At 40.9% G+C, this 20,822-nt stretch overlaps 1 protein-coding gene across 2 annotated transcripts in view; it reads right to left on the reverse strand.

The window, feature by feature from the left end:
* RPTOR (regulatory associated protein of MTOR complex 1) overlaps positions 1 to 20,822 on the reverse strand; it is a 288,180-nt gene that overhangs the window by 126,849 nt on the left and 140,509 nt on the right. For both annotated transcript variants that reach the window (XM_030533961.1, XM_030533960.1), the window contains exon 7: positions 16,841 to 16,900. In XM_030533961.1, coding sequence (XP_030389821.1) covers positions 16,841 to 16,900 — 60 coding nt within the window. The remainder of the gene's footprint in view (positions 1 to 16,840; positions 16,901 to 20,822) is intronic.

Raw genomic sequence — 20,822 nt, forward strand, 5'->3', positions numbered from 1 at the left:
TTTCAGACACAGTCACCTTGAGAAGCTCCTTCTAGCCAATAAAACCATCATAAAACTACTGCTGAAAGCATGCATTTTGGAGCCCTGAGTAACACAGAAAACCACACCACAAGCTGAGGCAATGACTTTTACTGCCACTTTGGCTGCATTTGAGCTCTGAGGTCTTTCAGGAGTCATCCTGCCTGTTCCACTTAAGTCAAATCCAGATGTTTAGGGTGCAGATTATCTCAAGGTTCAATGCACAACCACCTGAATCCTCCTAGCTATGACTACTTGCTACTTCCTTTCAAAGTAAAATATTCAGTATAAAAATCTTCTGTCCATGATGTTTAATATTCTTTGAAGAGAACAAAGTCCTTTTCACTAAGGGGTCAGGGGCACTGCTAATGTAATATGAAGGGAGATGATCAAACAGCAGCTGTTACCACTGCAGCTGCAAGCTGTTCTCTGGCCTATGTGGGTTGGTGGCATCAGTCCACCTGGTTAACATTCACATCCTCCCGTCCTCCAGATTTGGGATATGAAGTTCAGTCTCACCTCCATGAACAGGAAGATCTTGTCAGCAACACACACACGGAATCTACATCACAGTGTCACATTAAAAATGCTGAGGAACCAAAATTTCGATTTTATTTTATTTTTGAAAGGAGAAAAAAGAACACTGAACGACGCCTAGGATTGTAACCTTCCATACAGTGATCTATTGCCGACACTTCTCCTGTCTTGGGAAACTCGGGGAAACTGCAGTACCAGGGGTTCTCATCCATTGCTCATCTTTCAGCTGTGGAAGAACTTTTCCTTTTCTTCAAGGAAAGCACTGATAGGCTCCACAAACCTATTTAAGATATTTATGGTTGATAACTACCTAACAATACAGTAGAAAGAGACGTTAGGTTTGTCTTCAAGATCCATCAATTCAATGAAATTTTGTACTCTAGATGAGTCTTCTCATTTGAACAGATTAAACTGACAATTTCTAGGGCTATTTTCATAACATTTTCATACTTGAAGCATCTGCCTGTGAGATGGTCATGATGGATGATGCAATGAGCAGGGAGAAACTCTGGAAATTTGGGATCGCTTTTTAAGAGTCTGATAAGGCCTACTTTTTCTCCCACCATTGCAGGTGCTCCATCCACTGCAACACCGACCAGTTTATCCAGTGGTCCATCGGCATTTGTCAATGCTTTGTCAAGTGTGTTCTTTATGTCGACATCACAGGTTGTTTCTTTTAGCGCCACTAAGTCCAACACTTCTTCTTTCACAATTACATCCGCAGAAACATAACGAACAAATATCGCTAATTGTGGTTTATCCTGAATATCTGTGGATTCATCAATAGCCAGGTTGAATGCTAGAGAATTCTTTAGATCGTTTTGCATCTTGCTTGCAACATCGGCACTGATCTGGGAGATCTGCCTCTCCGCAGCGTGGCACAAAATTGGAATTTGCTGTATTAGTCGAAATTTGGTGTTGCTTGGATCTAAAATTGAAACCAACTTCTGCAATATTCTTCTTAACAAATTCTCCATCACAATATTGACATTTAGTACGAGCAATATTCCATGCCATAACAAAACTAGCTTCAGCTGTTGGGTTAGCTTCCTTACTGAATGCAGAAAGCAGTGTCTGTTGACTGCTGAGGCAAAATTTTAATGTGGGTAGCTTGTTTTTCCTTAATTCTGATCCAGGAGGGTACTTAAACAAAAAAATATTGTGATTTTGTAGTGATGTTTCAAGTTGTTCACTTTGTAGTGAGAGAGTAATGCATTGCAGATTAGGCACAGGGGTTTGCCACTTTTGCTAGTGAATGCAAAATCTTCCTCCCATTCTGGCTGAAAATTTTGGTTTTCTTCTTCATACTTGCATTTCTTACAGTTTGAACATGTCATTGTCATCCACAAAATTAATGTAAGGTTAACACTTAAATCTAAAACTATTCATATGCGACATATGGACAGTAAACACAGCCTGTAATGTGCAGCATGCATGGAGATCAGAGTACATGAGGTCTGCACAGCACTACAGCGACGCGATTTCCTGTTATAATGAGCATGTGCAGCTGAAGCAGGAACCTAGGTGTCACCTACAGGGCTGAAGCCCCCAGCATCAGCTCACCTCCTCCTATGGGGCTGAAGAATCAAGCAGCGGATTCCCCTCCTCCTGTGGGACTGAAGCCACAATCGCTGGCTCACCCTACTGCAGGGTGATACCCTGAGCCTCCGCCCCCCGCCCCCCACGGAGCTGAAGCCGCGAGCACTGGCTCGCCCCACCGTGGGGTGAAGCCGCCCATTCCCCCAAGGGATGAAGCCCCGTGCTCCGTGAGCTGCAGCTGACCCTTCGAAGAGCCACATGCTGCTTGCACTTTGGCCACACCTGCAATATTCAATGTTCATTTTTCATTGAAATAATGATAATAGTTTAATTGGATTGCAGCGTTTGACTCATCTAAAATATTTAGCAAAATTTCACAATGCTGCTATCTAGGTGTTTATTTATATGCGCTAATGAGAGAATTCTTTTACCGTAACCTTTTCTGTATGTTAAGAATACTAATAATTTTCATAATCTTATTCTTTATTTTTATACTTAGCAAAAAATCTTCATAGGCCCACCAAGAAGTGCACATGCTTAATCTAAGTAAGCGTGTCATTGATTACTGGAACCTTTGAAAACCCTCCTCTTATCCTCTCTTGTATGTCACACCTAAAATTTAGACCCTGATCCTACCAACACAAACTTTAAGCCTTGACTTCAGTGAGACTACTCAGCTGCTTAAAATCAAGCATTTGCAGGTTTAGGGCCTTAGATTGTAAACTCTTTGCAGCAGGGAAAATATCCTTCTAGGTATTCTGTGAAAACCTAGGGTGCTATAAAATAACTCAAGACAATATCAATCCCATTGAGCCTAGTCTCAAAATAAAAAAACACCACCCAAAACCAGAGAGGAGTCACAGATCCAGAAAAAACACTCAACATAACAGACAACCAAAAGCAGAACAGAAGCCAGCAATAACCCATCCCATCATGCTATCATCCAAGTGTCTTCAGATTACTCTTCAGTATGTTTTTCTATAATAAAATGAGTAATTCCTACATGGTTCACAATCTGTCATTTTAACATAAACAAAACCGCTAAGCTCTCTCTCACTCCTTGAGTTTAGGAACTACATTACTTTTCCAACTCTGCATGATCAGTCTCAATACCTCTCAAAGATTATACATATATCCTTTAGCATGAAGAAAAACATGTCGGCAAAATTAGCATCCCAAATTGGGCAAACTATCATCACAGATTCCCCTCATCACTTCTGTAACACTCGTTCAGACTCGAAAAGTCTGGAGACAAAACTAAATGATGCAGGTGAATTTATCATTTGCCTGTTACCAACCATCTTCAGATCATCCACACAAACATGTGGGAAGGGATCCACAATGTCCAGTGCAGGATTCAGAAGGAGTCTGTCTTCCCTTGTTGTAACTTAGTATTTCTCAAGCTGCTTGAAATTAACTTTTAAAAAAATCTTGGGTTGGTTTGGAATGAGAGGAAAAACATACATCTCTAGAAATCATGTTTGTTAACTGCTGCAGCAGAGGGAACACAAGGGCACATAACTTCTTCAGTAAAGGTTCCATATAAATATACACTTACATTCCAGACAATTCTCAACAATAAAACAGTGAAGTTATATTAGTATAGCTGGAATTCAAAAGCATTCCTTGTTCAGGCTTTTTGGTCTAAGCTACTTGTCTGCTTAAATATTGTCAACTTAAATATTGATCCTAAGCTACTTGTCTGTCCCTTTAACTTAATTTTGAAAGCAAGTAGAAAGAACTCACATCAGAGCAGAATTCAGAATACCAAATTTCAGTCCACATGGGAGAGAGAGAGAGATTTCTAAGAACAATTTCACACTTAATTCTCTTTATTAAATGTGAGATGCAAAGAGATGTGTATTTTGGTTGGTGCTCTTAGCTATGAATGACAGGCTGGAATAGGAAGTTGCTGCCTGCAGCCATTCCCTAGAAGCAACCTGAGACCTGAATAATCCTAGCTATTCTCTTGAGAAACAGTATGGGGTTTTACATTTTTTCACTGAAAGGCTTGGCACTGAAAACAATTGCTTGTTAGTAGGGCATATATTGTATTGTGCACGTTTGCTTTTTAAAAAACAATTTATCTGATAAGAGTAGGTGTTAGTCTTGAACATCTACGTTAGAAACCTTTGTAAGACTATAACCTCAGTAAAGTATTGTGCAAAAGACTGTCTGCCTGTGAAAGGCAGTGCACACTACTGACCAGTGCATGGAATGGAAATCAAAAATTATCTGGCCCCTACCCTGTTCTGACACCCTATGTTACCTTGGGTAAATTTTCTCTCCATGTGCCTCAGCCTTCCCCATGCATAAAATAGGGATACAACTTTTGCCTACCCTCTCCCAGTGTTGTGAAAATTCATTAAGGTTTGCCAATGCTTCGGAGATGCATGTGCTATATAAATGTTATGTATTATTATTGGGTGAGAAGGTGAACAGGAGGAAGCAGGGCTGGCTCCAGCTTTTTTGCCACCGCAAGCAGCAAAAAAACCGATTGAGCTGCCGCCAAAGACGAGAGGGAGTGAAGGACCCACTGCCGAAGTGCCGATTCCGCAGACCCGGACGTGCCGCCCCCTTCTACTGGCCACCCCAGGCACCTGCTTCCTTCGCTGGTGCCTAGAGCCAGCCCTGGGAGGAAGGCAGGTACATAAGTGCGTAGGCAGTATTCTGAATAATGTCTGTCTGCACATATAGTAGGGCTTATAGATTTTAAACTGCAGCTATCAATCATCATTAGAAGGTATTTGACTGCATTGTTATTCTGCATGTTACACAGAGACTCAATTAAGTTTGGAAAAATTAGCAGGATAAATCTTTGCATTAAAAAAGTCAGCAATGCTTCTGTTCCTAGATGAGACGTCCTGATCTCCTGTCCGGTGACAGCACTAAAGATTAAACTGCTTGTGTTTGCCTGGATGACAGGCTGAATGATCTGGGGAAATGGCTTTTATCTGAATACAATCTGATAACAGTCAATCTCATCTTTGCCTGGGGGGGGACTGGAGGAGCAATTCTCCTTTGTCAGAGGGGGACTGGAGGAGCAATTCTCAACTCTCAGATGCTTAAACAAAGATCAATTCAATAATAGGGATAATTAATCAGCCAAAAATTGAATAAGTCCATCACCAACCAACCTTAGAAACTCAATCAACCTGCACTGAAATTCAGCAGTATCAGCCTTTACCCATTACTTATGGGAGCTGCTGCCTAATGCTACAGAAAAAAATATGGAATGAAAGGTTGGAGGAAAAGTAAAGCATTTCTTATTTCCTTTCTCACAGTTTTATGATAAAATAAAAAACTGATTGCTTACCTTAAATAGTCTAATTTCCATCCCCCTTCAGAAAACAGAGTTAGCTTTCATTTTGTTTATTTTTGCAGAGTTCCACTGAATACGCAGATTTTCCTTAGACTTGAGTATCTTAATTGTTTTTCAGATAAAGCAATTTGCAGAGATTCTCGGTGTACTTGCCTGCACACTGTGGGACAAGGTCTTTCAAGGCAGTCCTCAGCAGTCCTCAGACCATAATATTATAAATGCTTTTTACCTTTTTGGGTATGTGGCCACTAAAATAAACAAACATGGAATGAGCAGAAGGCAGCAAAGCTCCACAAAGAGTTTGTCCCATGTGGGATTTTGCTGCCTTCCTGGTTTCACTTCTCCTGATGTCTTTCATATTATGTTTGGACAATCATTGGAGAGCCCTTGACATCAAGGACCAAGCAGACTTCATTTCTAAATCTAGGCCACAAACAAATAAAATTTAAAAGGTGGAGGGAGGCCACACTGCCTCAGCTCTTGGCTGTGGTTTAACATATCTACAGTATCCATTGCTTCTTCCATCAGCTATTCCTAACAGTCACCGTTACAAAGCCCTAAATCACTACAGTATATTGTGAAAAGTGCATACTACGAAATGCCAAGGTCACTGAACTTGTGCCAGGTGCAACTGTCAATGTCCTCAGAAATTTAGCAAAATCCTGTGAATCACTTTAATTACAATGGAAACATTTACTTCAAATGAAGCCAGGTTTCCCCCCACTCAGTTGGTAAAGTCTTCACCGCATTAACTTTACTATTGGACATCTAATGTGTATAAAATTGAGACGCACATTAAAATGTATGGCTTACATGTTAGAACAAGAGGTGATAGTTAATATTCTCTGATGTGTTCATAAGCAGTGAAAGGGAAAGTTCAAAGTTGGGATGGTTATCCAAATCTACAAACTTGCTCCCGGCTAGGTCCTCAGTCCAATTCTTACCATTTTCTCCTGCCACTAATATAACTGATCACTCTCCTGCCTATCTTTTAAGATCTGGGAAATGTGGTGAGGCAGCAGGTATGGTAGCTCTCTCTGCTGGGCTCCAATCACCAATGCTAATATTTACTAGCTCTCTGGGGCTTCTTTCTTACTTGTGTCTCAAAGAGCATAGGTGAGGGGAAGCCCAAAGGGTACACAAGCGCCAGAATCTTGCAGTGTAAGTCATTCAGCTAGAAAGATACATCTGCATGTCAACGGTTAGTTCAATCAAAGGGAGCATTTCTCTCATTACCATACAATCACGCGGCTATACAGAAAGGACATGATTCTAACTGATTTGGCTAAAGCCTGAAACCTCGCCCATCTCCTTGAGACAATCAACAAAAGAGTGAAAGTTCTGACAGCATTTATCCTGGAATGTTCTAAAACTTTGTGTCTTTGTTTTCAGTCCTGCCATCTATCTTTATTAAGCAATGGAACGGTGTTGCCATGAAAACCATCTTGTTGAGTATGATTTTTACTTCGCAAACACAATAAGCTTTGCAGTAAACAAGCACCTGGCTCTTTATCTAACAATGGTGATAAAACTAAGTGCTCCATTTCAATAAGAAATGATTCATTGCCAAAGATAAAACCTTCTGGATCATGATTCTTAAAGACAATCTAAAAGTCTTCCCCACCCCTCAACTCGAGTACTAATGAGCCACTTTCGTTAGGTAAGTATAATGACAAATTGTCCCTACTATCCTTTGGTTGCAGACACGTTCAAATCTCAAAATATATTTCAAGCCAAATTTTGGGGTCTTCCATTACACTGACTAGAAGGAATTCTGGGACTGAACTGCCCAGCTTTGGTCCAAAGTTTGCAGTCTTCAAAAGTGAACTAAGAATTATATTTCCTCCCAAGTCTATATTACTTTCCCCCACCGTTTCTCTCTCTCCCTTTCCTACACACATTGGACTGTTTTTATTTGGTGTGTTCATGACTATTTTAGACTGAAGGGTCTTTGGGGCAAGGATCTCATTGCCTTATAGATCAAGCCACACTACTGATGCCATCAATAATATTTCTTTCCCAGACACTGAGATATGCACCTTGCTGGCTATTCCCATGCTGCAAAACAAAACAACCCAAAAGCAGTTCTAGCACTGTTTCATCAGAAAATTTAGAATAGATTACAAAGTCATGCTGGGCATACTATTTAAAAGAATCATGGTTAGTGTTAGCAACAATTTTATTTAAAAATGGAAGAAGCCAGTGCCGTTCTTATCAAAACATGAACAGGTCTGATCCTCCTGATGCTTTCAGCTGGAATGAAAGAATGTCATTGCTAATGGCTACTGAGCAAAAGTGGCAACAGGTGGATGGAGTTTGCTTTAAATAGATGAGCAAGAACTTGCTGGACACGCTAACCCTCAAGAAAGAAAAGTGATAAAAGCAATTATCTTTTATTTCAAAAGTAATGGAAGGGAGCTGAGAACAGAGCTGTGTCGTGAGAGGAGCAGTTTGATTCTGATAACTGCAAAAGGCCCTTCATGGAATTCTAAGGGGAAGTGCGAGTCACATAAAGCCTCACTCTTCCTTACTGACATGTGGCTAATACATACTGGTATCTAAGGAAGCACACAGCCCGCACCAGGGGAAATGAATTTATACAAAATCAAAGGCTGTTAAAGGGAAGGATGATCACATTCTGAATGCCAAAGTACATGATCAGCTGCGCATACAATAAGAGGAAATTAGTGCTCCAAATGTTTGAAACTGAGCTTGTTACAGTTCCAGGACTGCTATCAAAACGCCATGCAGAAAAGGTGTCTTCATTCCCTTCTCCTACCAGGTTTCTTGGTTTTCTGCTTCTGTTGAATTTTCCCTAATGGAGTGGGAGTGGGGAAGAGAAAGAGAAGGGAAGGGATGAGAGGCTATTTTGAATGTGTTCGGTTTTGTCTTAAGTTGAGTGTGTGAATCTCATGCTGATTGACTTTCTGCACAACATCTACCTTCGTGTAGATTTTCCCCTCAGACATCTGCCAATGGGTGTATATCATATGACCTGGCCACTGTCATCTCAGTCCAGTCCTGGGTCTTTCTTGAATAGACACTTACTAATCCCAACAAATTGTGTGTTGGTCTGGGATGTCTAAAAATTACTAAGTGTCCCTGACCTACTCATAATTTGAACTGGGATCTCCAGAGATGAAAAACTAAACTACTATTAACTAACTAATCACACTACTTTGCCTCCGTTCCAATCTACTGTTCTAAAGGCAATTCGGACTAATTAAGATTCTCTGGGCATTTGTTATTTTGTTACCTTACAGCATGATTTCTACATTTTCCCCAATTACTCACATTCTTTCTGCTGTGCAGTCTCTTTGGGTTTTGTTTTTTCCACTTCATCTCTAAATTAGTTCCTTGTGAATCATTATTCATTTTATCAGTGACTGACAGACACTAATGAATTACTGATTTCCAGCCTGTGACACTCCATAATAGTTATAATGGAAACAAAGGTAATTTTAGCACCAAACTTGTTATTTCTAGTAATTTTTGTAAAGTGAATTTTGCACTGTTGAAAGGTGCTTGATTGTCAGACCTAGAGACTTGAGATCTGTGTTCTCAAAACAGCTACAGAACAGGCAGCAGCAAGGCAAGCTATGCTGCTCCTGCCTATGTGACTCAACCCTGATCTGCAGGGATTATATATCTAGGGTTTAGACTCAACCCTGATCTGCAGGGACTATATATCTAGGGTTTAGAAGACTGTCCATGTCCCACAGGTAACATGGTATGTCTGCTAAGATGTGTAACAAAACATTGGTGGCAAGGGAATATGATTCATGTCAATTGTGATGGAGGGGTGTTTTGTTTTTTTTTTTTACCATGGATATTTGGTCATTACAAATCATTGTAACCATTAATTCATTTCAGACAAAAAAACTGAACAGCGATCAGATGAGAGGGACTTCTGCTCACTAATTATCTGTACCAGACACCAACAAATGGCCCCGCTGGAAAAAAGCACTCTACGTCATTCTCAGTCCCCTGCGTTTCCCAGGTTTCCTCACATTCTGTATGTTCCTTTTAAAAATTGTATTACTTAACTCCAGCATTAGTTCCAAAATATGAATTATTTTGGCTCCCTCTCAAAGAATTGATAATATAAATGTACTGTAGAGGCAGCAACATGCTTATTCATCAGGCTGCTGAGTTAGCCTAGATAATTAGAAATCTGGACTCTTCAAGGAAGGTGCAGAGTAGTTTACTCCTAAACTCATCATCTTAATTAGAAAACAAACTCCTTTCCCAGGTTTAAAGACAGTTAAATTATCAATTACGGTATGGGCTACTGTCTAGCTAGACTTGTCTTGGGACTAGAATAAAAACATGTGTTCTCTATAATTAATATCTTTATCAGATTATGATGAAAAGGTTTTAATGTTTGCTATCCTCAGGAACCTTTACTCAGAACATTTCTCAGGAAGGCAGTGCTTCTAAAAAGTATGTTATGGAGATATCAGGAAGGAGCAAGAACTCAGAAAAAACTCTTGTAACAAGTATCCCCTACAGCACTGTGAGGAGTTTGAGTGCAATACTGAGAAACGCTTGATTTCTGGTCTCAACAACTGCAAAATAAATATACTAAGCAGCGTGTGGTGGCCAGAGCAAAGGACTAGAAGGCCACACAACTGTTTTGCTTTTTGATCTAGGGGGAGCCATCAGTCATCTGGTTCAGGCAAACTGATCCTTAAGCCTGGGTAACAAAGAGCAAGCTCACTGGAAAGCAGAGGTTCACCTGCACTGAGCCATAGCTGCCAATGGCTACATAAAATCCGAAGTGGCTAAGAGGTCCAAGAGCAAGAGCAAAACCAGCAAGCCTTAGGAAGGACAACCGATTTTACAGAGTGGAGTTCTGACTCCTACCCCCCATTTTTTTCTTCCACAATATCTCACAAATCCGACCCTTCCCCACTTACCCCCAAAACACTTGTCCACACCCTAGTCATCTCCTGTCTTGACCTCTGCAACAACCTCCTCCATCTCTGACCCCCAAGAAACCAGTATGGCTCCTCTCTAGTACATGCAGAATTCCTGGTGCAATCATCATTTTTCTCATTCGACTGGACCATGAACCTGCCTCCACTGGTTCCTACGAGTCAGTAGTATTGAGTTATAATTTCTCATCCTCACCTCTGGGACCCTTAGGGTGACCAGATGTCCCAATTCTATAGACACAGTCCTGATATTTGGGGCTTTTTTTATATATAGGCTCCTATTACCCCCCACCCCCGTCCCGATTTTTCACACTTGCTAACTGGTCACCCTAGGGACCTGGAGAATTCTACCTCTGTGAGTTCAATCCTTGAGGGGGCCATTTAGGGAACTGGGGTAAAAATCTGTCTGGGGATTGGTCCTGTTTTGAGCAGGGGGTTGGACTAGATGACCTTCTGAGGTCTCTCCCAACCCTAATCTTCTATGATTCTATGATCTTTTGCATACCTGCTCTGCCAGTGATGCCCAGCTTGACGTCCCATTAATTTTCCTCTCCCATTTCTAAGCTTTTTTCTACAGCAACCTTTATATATGCAATGACTTCCCAATCACAGTTTACCAAACCACTACCCTCACCTCCTAAAAACTACTTACTTAATGACACCCAGAAGGAATTAATAAATCCAATAATAAATTAGAAATGGAAAATCCATTAGCTTGCTCCTCTAGGTTCTACTGTTGTGTTCTTTCTTCTAGATCAGGAGTTCTCAAACTTCATTGCACCGTGACCCTCTTCTGACAACAAAAATTATTACACGACCCCAGGAAGCTAACCAATTGAATTCCTTGAGTCTGTCACTATAAGGCATGTTTTCCAATGTTTAATCATTCTCAAACCTCTTCTCTGAATCCTCTCCATCTTATCATCCGCAAACTTTATCAGTAATTATTTGATATTTTCTTCCAAGTCAGTGGTAAAAATGTTACATAGTATAGGACCAAAAATCAATCCCTGCAGAACCCCCTAGAAACTTGCTTGATGATGATTTCTTGTTTACAATTACATTTTGAGACTTATCAGCCCGTTTTTAATCCATGTGATATGTGCCATGTTGATTCTGTATCATCCTACTTTCCTAATCAAAATGTCGTGCAGTACCAAGTCAATGTCTTACAGAAGTATATTACATCAACACTCTCTTTATCAAGCAAACTTGCAATCACATAAAAAAATCAAGTTAATTTGACAAGATCTATTTTCCATAAACCCATGCTGTTTGGCATGAATTACCCTCCTTTAATTTTTTATTAATCGAGGCACATCTCAGCCATTTCCTTACTTAGCTCAGGATCAAAGTCAGGCTGATAGGCCTATAATTATGAGGGTCGTCTACCGTGCCTTTCTAAATAATGGAAGATTAGCTTTCTTCCTGTCCTCCGGAACTTCTTCAGCAGTCCAAGACTTGTTGAAAAATCAGCATTAACAGTACAGGGAACTCCTTGGACAGTTCTTTTAAAACTCTTGGATGCAAGTTATCCAGACCAGCTGATTTTAAAATGACTAGCTTTAGTAGCTGCTATTTACCACCTTAGTTACTGTTGGATGGAAAGTTCTTTATCACCCTCATATAACATGAATGCATCATGTGGCTTTTTCCCAAACACAGAACAGTAATACTTATTGAATACCTCTGCTTTTTCTACATTATTATTAAAAGTTCCACTATTTCCATCTAGTATTGGATGAATACCATTGTTAGAATTCTTTTTGTTTCTAACATATTTAAGAAACAAGATGTGGGTCTAGATTCTCATGCTAAGTAGACAGAAAGGTTTGACAGGATAGGTTTTGCTAATTGATCCGTCACTTGACCAGACATGATTTTTTAGCACTGTGGTTAATGAAGTCAGAAAAACTAAAATTATTTTGCCACTTCCATTTTTACTTATTTTTCTGCTTCTGTTGTTTAGATAGCTTACTGCAATCCAGAGCATTTACTAACATGACCACAGCATAGACAGCTACCAATTTCACACAATTTCTATACAGCTTGCTGAAACAAATTCTTCTAGCTTTAAGTATTTAGAATTATTATAAATCTAGTAAAATCAGTAACGTATGTTAACTCTCTCCTAATGTTATGCTTTTATATCATGTGGACTCATAACATCAGTTTGGCCACAATTTTTATATAACTTTGCTCTAGATAATACAGAAAGATTTTAGTAACTGATTATGTCACCAATTTACAGTGCTTAGGATTTTGTTCAGACTAAAGAACAAAGCCAACAAAGTAAACCGCTCCCCCCGTTCCCACAACATCTGCCTGTTTTAATATACTCTGACTTTTCTTATTCCATTGCTTAAAATGCTGCTATTGCAACAGCCATGAAACGGATTCAGAGGGAGTAGAAGAAGATACAAGTGGCCCAGGTGGGTTTACAATGACACTGGTAGAGAACACAGCATTTTTGTAGTCATGTTTCCCAGACCCAAATAAGAGTTCTGTGTAAGCTCGACTCTCTCACCAACAGACATTGGTCCAATAAAAGATATTACCTCACCCACTGGTAAAGATGTCAGTTTTGTCATTTTCAATTTAGAGTTATACAAGGACTCTTAGCCTCCTTTGCCTTGAAAACACAAAAAGATGACCACAATGAGGACAAGTGTATGTCACCCAGCCAAATTACCCAATAAACCAAGAAACCCATCTTGGCAGCCAGCTCGACAGCTTTGTCAACACTTAGTGGTTTAATGATTAATCCCTTTCTCCAGCCCCTTAGTTTATGATTTTACATCTTTGAGAATATTCTGAACCCTTCTGCCCATTGCCTATTTATAAGCAGTATAACACATAGCTGCCCAGTTACACAGCCTAGATTTCCTGCATTTTCAAGTTGAGCTAGTGGCTTCACGTATTGTATTCCCACCTAGCAGTGAAACAGAACCGATTTTCAAGAGAGACAACTTTTCTCCTCCATTTCACCTTGAGGTACTCACATATTTGCAATAGATTATCATTAATGAAATATTCGGCAGTCACCAGCCCTGTGGCCATGCAGGGAACCCTCGATAGCCCTGCTGTCATGCAAGTGAGTGAGTAGGTCTGTGATTGTAAAGCTGCAGAGGGCTCCCCGCACTGCCTCAGGCTGGGTGACACCTGATCTCTGCAATACAAAGTGTGGGAGAAGGCCATGTTCCTGGTGGAGCAATCTTAAAAATAAGAATTAATAAAAATCATCAAATCATATTGGAGAAGGTCATATGTCTGACGAAGTGGGTATTCACCCACGAAAGCTTGTCCTCCAATACGTCTGTTAGTCTATAAGGTGCCACAGGACTCTCTGTCGCTTTTTGCAGATCCAGACTAACACGGCCACCCCTCTGATACTTCACAGATTACCAGGAACTCTGGTCCATCTCCCCTGCACTCTTGCACAGTACATTAGTTAAAAACCCGTACTATTCAAAAATCTATACATAGACATGAAGATTTTATAGCAATTGCTAGAACATAAATATTGCTGCAGTGTGCAATGTGATACTTAGAAAACCTCAGTTAAAAATCCACGAAGCATATTGCAAACAGGAAAAGAAAAATCAAATGTGCTCACTGCCGGTGTAATGAAAACAAAACCTAAAAACTCGACATGGCTCATGAATTAGGGGATGGAAAATGTAAAATAGTTCTGGAGACGGATGAAAGAGCTGAATTAATTCTCCAAGTTCTTTTATTTATTTTAGCAAACAGATTTCTGACCCTGTTTTGCATCGGCTTCTTTTTCACAGCCGATGAGCTGAAGAGATTTCGCTTTGTTTTCCTGCATAATCTGTCACTACCCAAGGGCCTTGCTCTGCCAGTTTTAGTCAATGGTCTGGGCTGGATCCTCACTCAGAAACAAGCAGATAAGTGCTGTCACAGTTCCAGGGTTAAATGCCCTCTGCCCCCTCCCTCTGTCATCTGCTCATGGACCCCCTTTAGGTTTCCGGTCTCCAACCATCACCTCTTTATGCGTTGGGACCTTCATCACTCTCCTTAACAAGGGATTTAAGGTTGCAAGTCCCCGGCAATTCACAGTGCTTATCCCAGCAGGTCTGACCTTTGTCCAGCCCCAGCCATACTGCTTTCTTCCAGGGTCTGAATGTGTTTACCAGTGACCAGCCAGCCTTCACATTTATTTAGGACAAAAACATTACAGAGAAAGCATATAATAAAACAATAAAAATCTACAGGCATGCCAAGGTTACCAGTCGTCACCCATCTTTCACATGGAGCCCCTGGCAGGTTCCAGTCTTCAAACCATTCCAGCAGGGCTTTGCCTAGTTACAGTTTCATGTCAGCTGAGGATCACATCAGGGATTCTCAGTGATTTCAGCCTCCTCCTTTATACCACAAGCCTGTTCTTTGTCTACTGTATCTCTTGGACATGGTCTGAACTCACTGATACATTACTGCCTTGGAAGTTAAGGTTAATAGAATCATACTTCGGCTTCTCCTACCTAAATTGCAGAGCTGGACCCATTTTCACATAGATCAAATGTGTGATGTCAGCATGGTTTCCATAATGGTTAAACACTTCGGAGCTGCTCAAAAGCCCAATATAGACCTATCTCCTAAAATACATTACACCGAACTTTTTCTGGCATTCAACTACACTTTGAAATTTATTTGGGATTAAAATGGTCAGGTTATTCAACACAGATCTACTTTAACAATGCAATAAGCCAAAAGAGAAGACAGCACGTTAAACTGGATATTTTAGCTGATGGAATCCTACACTCATCACCGCGGTTGCAAAATATAATTTGCTACTGGCAGTCTGGGAGCAATGAATGATAGCTGCAAATCACTGTACTCTACAGAAACCTATTAAAAAAAGCAAAAAAAAAAACATTAAAACACTACTACTATGTACCCACTGATTGAATACCCTAACCCAACCCCTCCGAACACCACAGAGAATGCCGTTCACCTGAAAGAATGGATGAATGACTCTAATCCTGGAGAACTGAAAGAGGATAATTGGCTCTAGACATTCACGTGTCAGAAGTCCAAGTCCATGGCCTATTCTAATTAATCTTGACAATGAGCGTTTCTCATGGCAAACATCTCAGAAATTGAATGATCTTTTAATAATTGTTCCAAGCTAATTTAACTTGGGTACACAATGTTCTAAGAATAGGAAGCTTCAAAATACTAACCATGTGGCACAAATCTCAGAGACCATCCACACAAATATGTGCTACCTTACCTGATGGCAAAAAATACCTTCCTATAAAAACTTTTAAAACAAAGAATGCAATAGATTAATTATGATTTAGTTTTTCAAAATGCTTGGGTGGCTTGCATAACCTGGACTTTGTTTTGGAGAAGAGTTTACTTAGTCCATCATTTTGCTCTGGGCTGCCCATTAGCCAGTAGTCATGGTCAAGTATTGTTTGGATGAAAGGATTATTATAGGTTTCCATGACATTAAGGACTGAAATATAATCCCATTATTAGATAGAAAGAACACTACAGTGTGGTGAGGAAGTGACAAAATATGTCTTGTTTTTTCTGATTTTACACACACACACTCAGGATATTGAATGGATTTTATAGGTCATGAAAGAGAAAATGATAGCTGTGTCAAGAGACATTCACACCTCAGACAAGTATTGTGAAAGTTTTCCCTACAGAGTTCCAGCACTGTGCACCCAAGACAGCTCTGCCAGTGCATCCCAATCCTGGCCATGCTATTCCAGTCCCAGTCTCCCCTGGACACAGCTCTGCCAATGCATCTAAACACCAGAACTGCAGGAACCACTTCAGTTCTGTGCTCTCATATAGTTCTACCAATGCACCTCACTGCCTGACTTTAGACATTCTCTACTACAGCAGTATTTGCCTGTCTTAAGCAGAGGCTTTTGTCACATGGTTTTATGTCAGCTAGGGTATAGGCTGAGAGTACTAAACTACTTTCACATGTGACCTTAACGTGTATGAAGTTGTAACTCCAAAAACTGAACCATTATCTAACATTTCCATTGATCTCCACTGACAAGCTCTCTCAATGTGTGCCCCAAACCGCTAGTTAGGTGGCTTGACAATACTGACTGCCAGAAAGGTGACTAAGGTTTGGATTCTGGGCTGACAGCTGTCAGGCTAGAGTATGTACCACGTATCACGAATGAGACCTACGTGACCTGTAAGTTAAAAGGTCTGAGCAAAGCTCTAGGGCAAGCGTAAGACTCCATCTAAACAGTATTCCCTGCATGAATTCTTGCTTCTATAGACACTGCTTGTTCTGCCGGCCTGTGGTAAAGACAATATAATGAGACACACCATCGGCAACAGAAGCACCCCAAGGAGGTGCATGCCCACAAGCAGAACGAAGGGATCTTGAGGACAATGTGACTAAAAAGCAATATCCCCCCGCCATCAAACCAGCTATAATAATGGAAGTCAGGATAGCAGTAGTTTTAATGTCATAAAACTTGCTTACTTCTCTATTAAATCCAGCGTGACTCCTGGCACCAATCTGACACTCTTCTGCATGCAAAACCTGTGGAGAACAGAAGAAAAATAATTCACACTAATTAAATATTTAATGACAGGACTTTTGGAGGGTCTGTGGAAAGAATGAGGAAGACAGTTATTACAGTGTTTTTGCTTTTAAAATAACATTTGGTTTGGAAAACTTTGCTGCAGCATAATGAGAATCAAACAAGGCTCTCAACATTCATAGCACTCATGATCGTGCAGTGATTCCCATCGTCACGGTGACAAGCTTGTGGTACTGCAACTGCCACAGTGACAAGTTTCCCAACACACCGAGAGAAAAAAAGGGTTTGCAGTCATCCAGCAGAGTCCCTGGAGAGGGGGAGCGAGACACTAAATAAAGCAGAACTCGTGTACTCTCGTGAAAGAATGATCTGCGTTGGTTGGGTTTCCCCAAAGAGACCTGGCACGGCAGGGGGGAGGGAAGAGAGAGCGTGAGAGCAACGTGTCAAGAACTCACACCTGGGTTTTATAATTTTAAAATATAAAACACTGATTCCATTTCTCCAGCAATTAAAGGCACCACAATTTCAGAACTGCCCGCACTGAAAAATACAGAGTCCAGTTAACTCTGAGGTTTGCCATATCTAGAGACTCCAAGACTAGCTAGTCTGAGGTGGAAAAGAAGATAGGTGCTCAATTCTCAAGCATCAACCCCCTCTCCCCAAACTTCTTGGGGGAGTTCCTCCACTGACTCCACTGCATCCCCAGTCCTCTCATGTAGAGTTTCACAAATCATTTCCAGCAGAATACAAGTTCATATTTTAAAAGACGTTTCTAGCCTTTGTGACTGGAGGGAAAACCTATTGGATGGGACCTTGAATCTGAAGACCAGTTGAAACCACAGGGGAACAACTACCAAAGGCGTAGGTCCTCATTACAGCAACTGTCTGAGCAGCAGGGCTGTGTGCTAAGAGATTCCTTTGGGGCCAGGGAAGAGAATCCTCCACCTCCATTTCCAAGCCAATCTAAGGCTGTGCCACTTTCATCCCCAATAAGTGGGAAGTATCTGCCCAATTCCCCATGGTACAGCAGCGAGCAAGAACCCCCAGACATCTGTGCGCCTTGATGCACAGGGAGTACTTGGTGGAGTTCTGACAACCCTCCAGCTTTCCCCATTTTACACCCCATTTTCCAGAATATGCATTGCAGCCACCCTCTTTCTAACCAATGACAGGGCAAGACTCAGAAAAGCTCAATAGTGTCATAGTCAGCTAGTGGTTGTTTCTGATATTCTGTGCCTTTCATCCTAAAGGACCTTAAATTGATAGACAATTTCTACACAGGGACCTCCTACACCCATTGCTGAAATATTAATCCCTATGGGGTGAAATTGCACAGCAATACTGCCCAACAGTGAAGAAAAACATCATCTCCAAAATGCAGGGGAATTTAAGGAGGCAGAATGTAGCCAGAGCTGGAATTTGACTGAGAGACCTGGTTTACTGCCCCCATTCATATAAACAGTGCCATGGGATTTTATAACTACATTGGCCAGGGCCTCCGATTTATGTCTCATCCAAAAGATGACCATGCCGTTCCCTAATGACACGCTGCAGCCATTGTGCATTCATTCACTACTTTCTCAGAAAGAAGAATGTCACCTTTTGACTCACCACCATCAATTTATGCAGCATCAGGTATTTTCTTTGGAGGTCTTCCATTCAAACACTGACGGGAACTAACCCTGCTTAGTTAGTGAAATCTAATAGGATCACAGAATAACGCAGTCTAGCTGCAGGCCATTGAGAGATAGTACGAGTGCTCAGCACTCACAGGCCCTTACAGTACATACTATAGGAGACCAAGAATTGAACCACAGTTTCTTGTCAAGCAGCACAGGTCACTTGCCACAAGGCAAATGGATCCTTCAGCTTCCTTTCTTGCAAGGAATTCTGGCAGATGGCTCCCCCATGCCCCCAAGCATTCAGAATAGTGGAGTTGGAAAAATTATCACTCTGTCAAGCGTTTCCTTCTATTTCTAAACTAGGAAAACAAAGCGCACCTTTGAGGGTCAGCTGTAAAAGGCATTTCCCCAAATGACATACATTACGAAGCTGTCACTAAGCACTTCCTTTGGGAGCTTTTGGCAATTAACTATGGGCAAGACATAAATAAGCTTCAGATTTCAGATATTTCAGTGGTGCCTTCGGCTTCTCAAAGGCAACTGAATAATGAAAAAAAGCAGATTGCATTTGATTAGTAAGGGAAACTCCTTTTCTCCAACACAACCCTGCAGCACATATCTATTTGGTATTCAGCAAAAGGGAAGTAGCACAGCAAGCACTTGCGGCTCTTATGTATACAGAGCTGGGACTGCTACAGCACTGCCATTGTACTTCAGAGGAGATTAATGCAGAGAATGCTCTGAGCCCTCTTTTAATGAGGCCTCACCATTTCCCTGCAAACTCTGAAATAGGCAGTCGAGTTTACCAAACCCCCACTTAAACTAGTAATGGTCCCTCTCTATTTCCTCACTTAAAAGTAATGATTGCCCAGAAAATGTGTATAGAGGATACGGAACATTCTGTTTCTATCTGCAATACCAATCTCACAATCACTTCCATTGCACTGACACGATGTCTCAAACAAGCAGCTGTGATATCATTGCAGGAATCCATCAGGATGGGCTAGAGGGGAAAGTCACTGCATATAAATCTTTTGGTAACCACCGGTGATTAGACAGGAAAGGCAGAAAGGTGCACACAATGGTCAAATGACTTTTAGCAAAATACTACCCTGTAAGTTTGCTCAAGAGTGATGGGAGCTCTAAAGGTTTACTGTTATCCAGAATGTTTTAAAAAAACCAGAAGCATGCTTAGCAAAAATTACACTCTGAATGAGAGTTTTAATTCATCGTAGTGTTACCGCTTAGTGCAGTGATTGCAAGAGATCTCTCCTGACAAACAGGGTCTGATTTGCTTAGCGTTCGGCTGGGAAACGTCAAGGAAAACCAGAAAGAAAGGTGCTGTAGGAAGCGATAGTACTTTTCCTTCTAATTCAATATTGATCTAATACCCCCATATGGTGTTGGGGGCACAATAGGAATTCATATCTTTTAGATAAGACAAAGTCAAAATCAAAGGTCTGACCACCTACCATCGTGAAAGATCTTGAAAAAGAAGTGGTGGTATTCTGCTGGGTGTCCTGTCTTCTTTTCAAGTAGATAATTACATTTGGCGTCCCTAAATTCCCCCTACCACTGCAAATGGATACAATATTGTCTTTCTGTCCTGCGTAAAACTCTTCGGTAGTGTGGCTGCGAGATATTATGCAGCTGCAGCACTTCATCCCAGAGCGAGCTGCATTTTAGTGGTAAGTAAAGAGATCACCATGTTGATCTCTTTGAGTTTGAGATCCTTTAGGGTGGCAGATGCTACAGATAAATATAGGCTAATTGTAAAGGTCTGAAGATTTAGAATTGGAACAAATTTATCTTATTTAACACCAGTCCTGTAACAGCCAAACCCAAGGCCTGCACTTGTCTTTCTTCTTCTGCTACCCAGCACAGTTCCCAAAAATGGAACCAAACCCTGGGTAACGTACACTATTTTGTAAGTTTTGTTTAACCTTTAACATACTTGTAAATGAAACCTTTGGCTTCCTTTGCAGTTTCCTGATGCTTTCACTTTTGTTGTGGCCTTCTCTTAAGTAGGTAACCTCTCTCAGTATCTGAAAGGGCCAGTTTTCCTGGGTAAGGCACATGCAAGTTTTCTGGATCACTCCCAGCAATTTCTCCTGGAAGGTCAGAAACAAACATCTTTTGCATTCATACAAGTTATAAAAATCCCTCGTACTATAAATTCACAGAAGGGAAGAACGGCTCACCAATTTCTATTGCACTACTGAATGAAGGGGAAATGAAGAATAATGTTAGAGCAGCACAAAGTACCTAACTTTTTTTTTCTTTTTTTTTTTTTTAAATC

This window comes from Gopherus evgoodei, chromosome 15 (assembly GCF_007399415.2).
Source record: "Gopherus evgoodei ecotype Sinaloan lineage chromosome 15, rGopEvg1_v1.p, whole genome shotgun sequence".
Lineage (NCBI taxonomy): Eukaryota > Metazoa > Chordata > Testudines > Testudinidae > Gopherus > Gopherus evgoodei.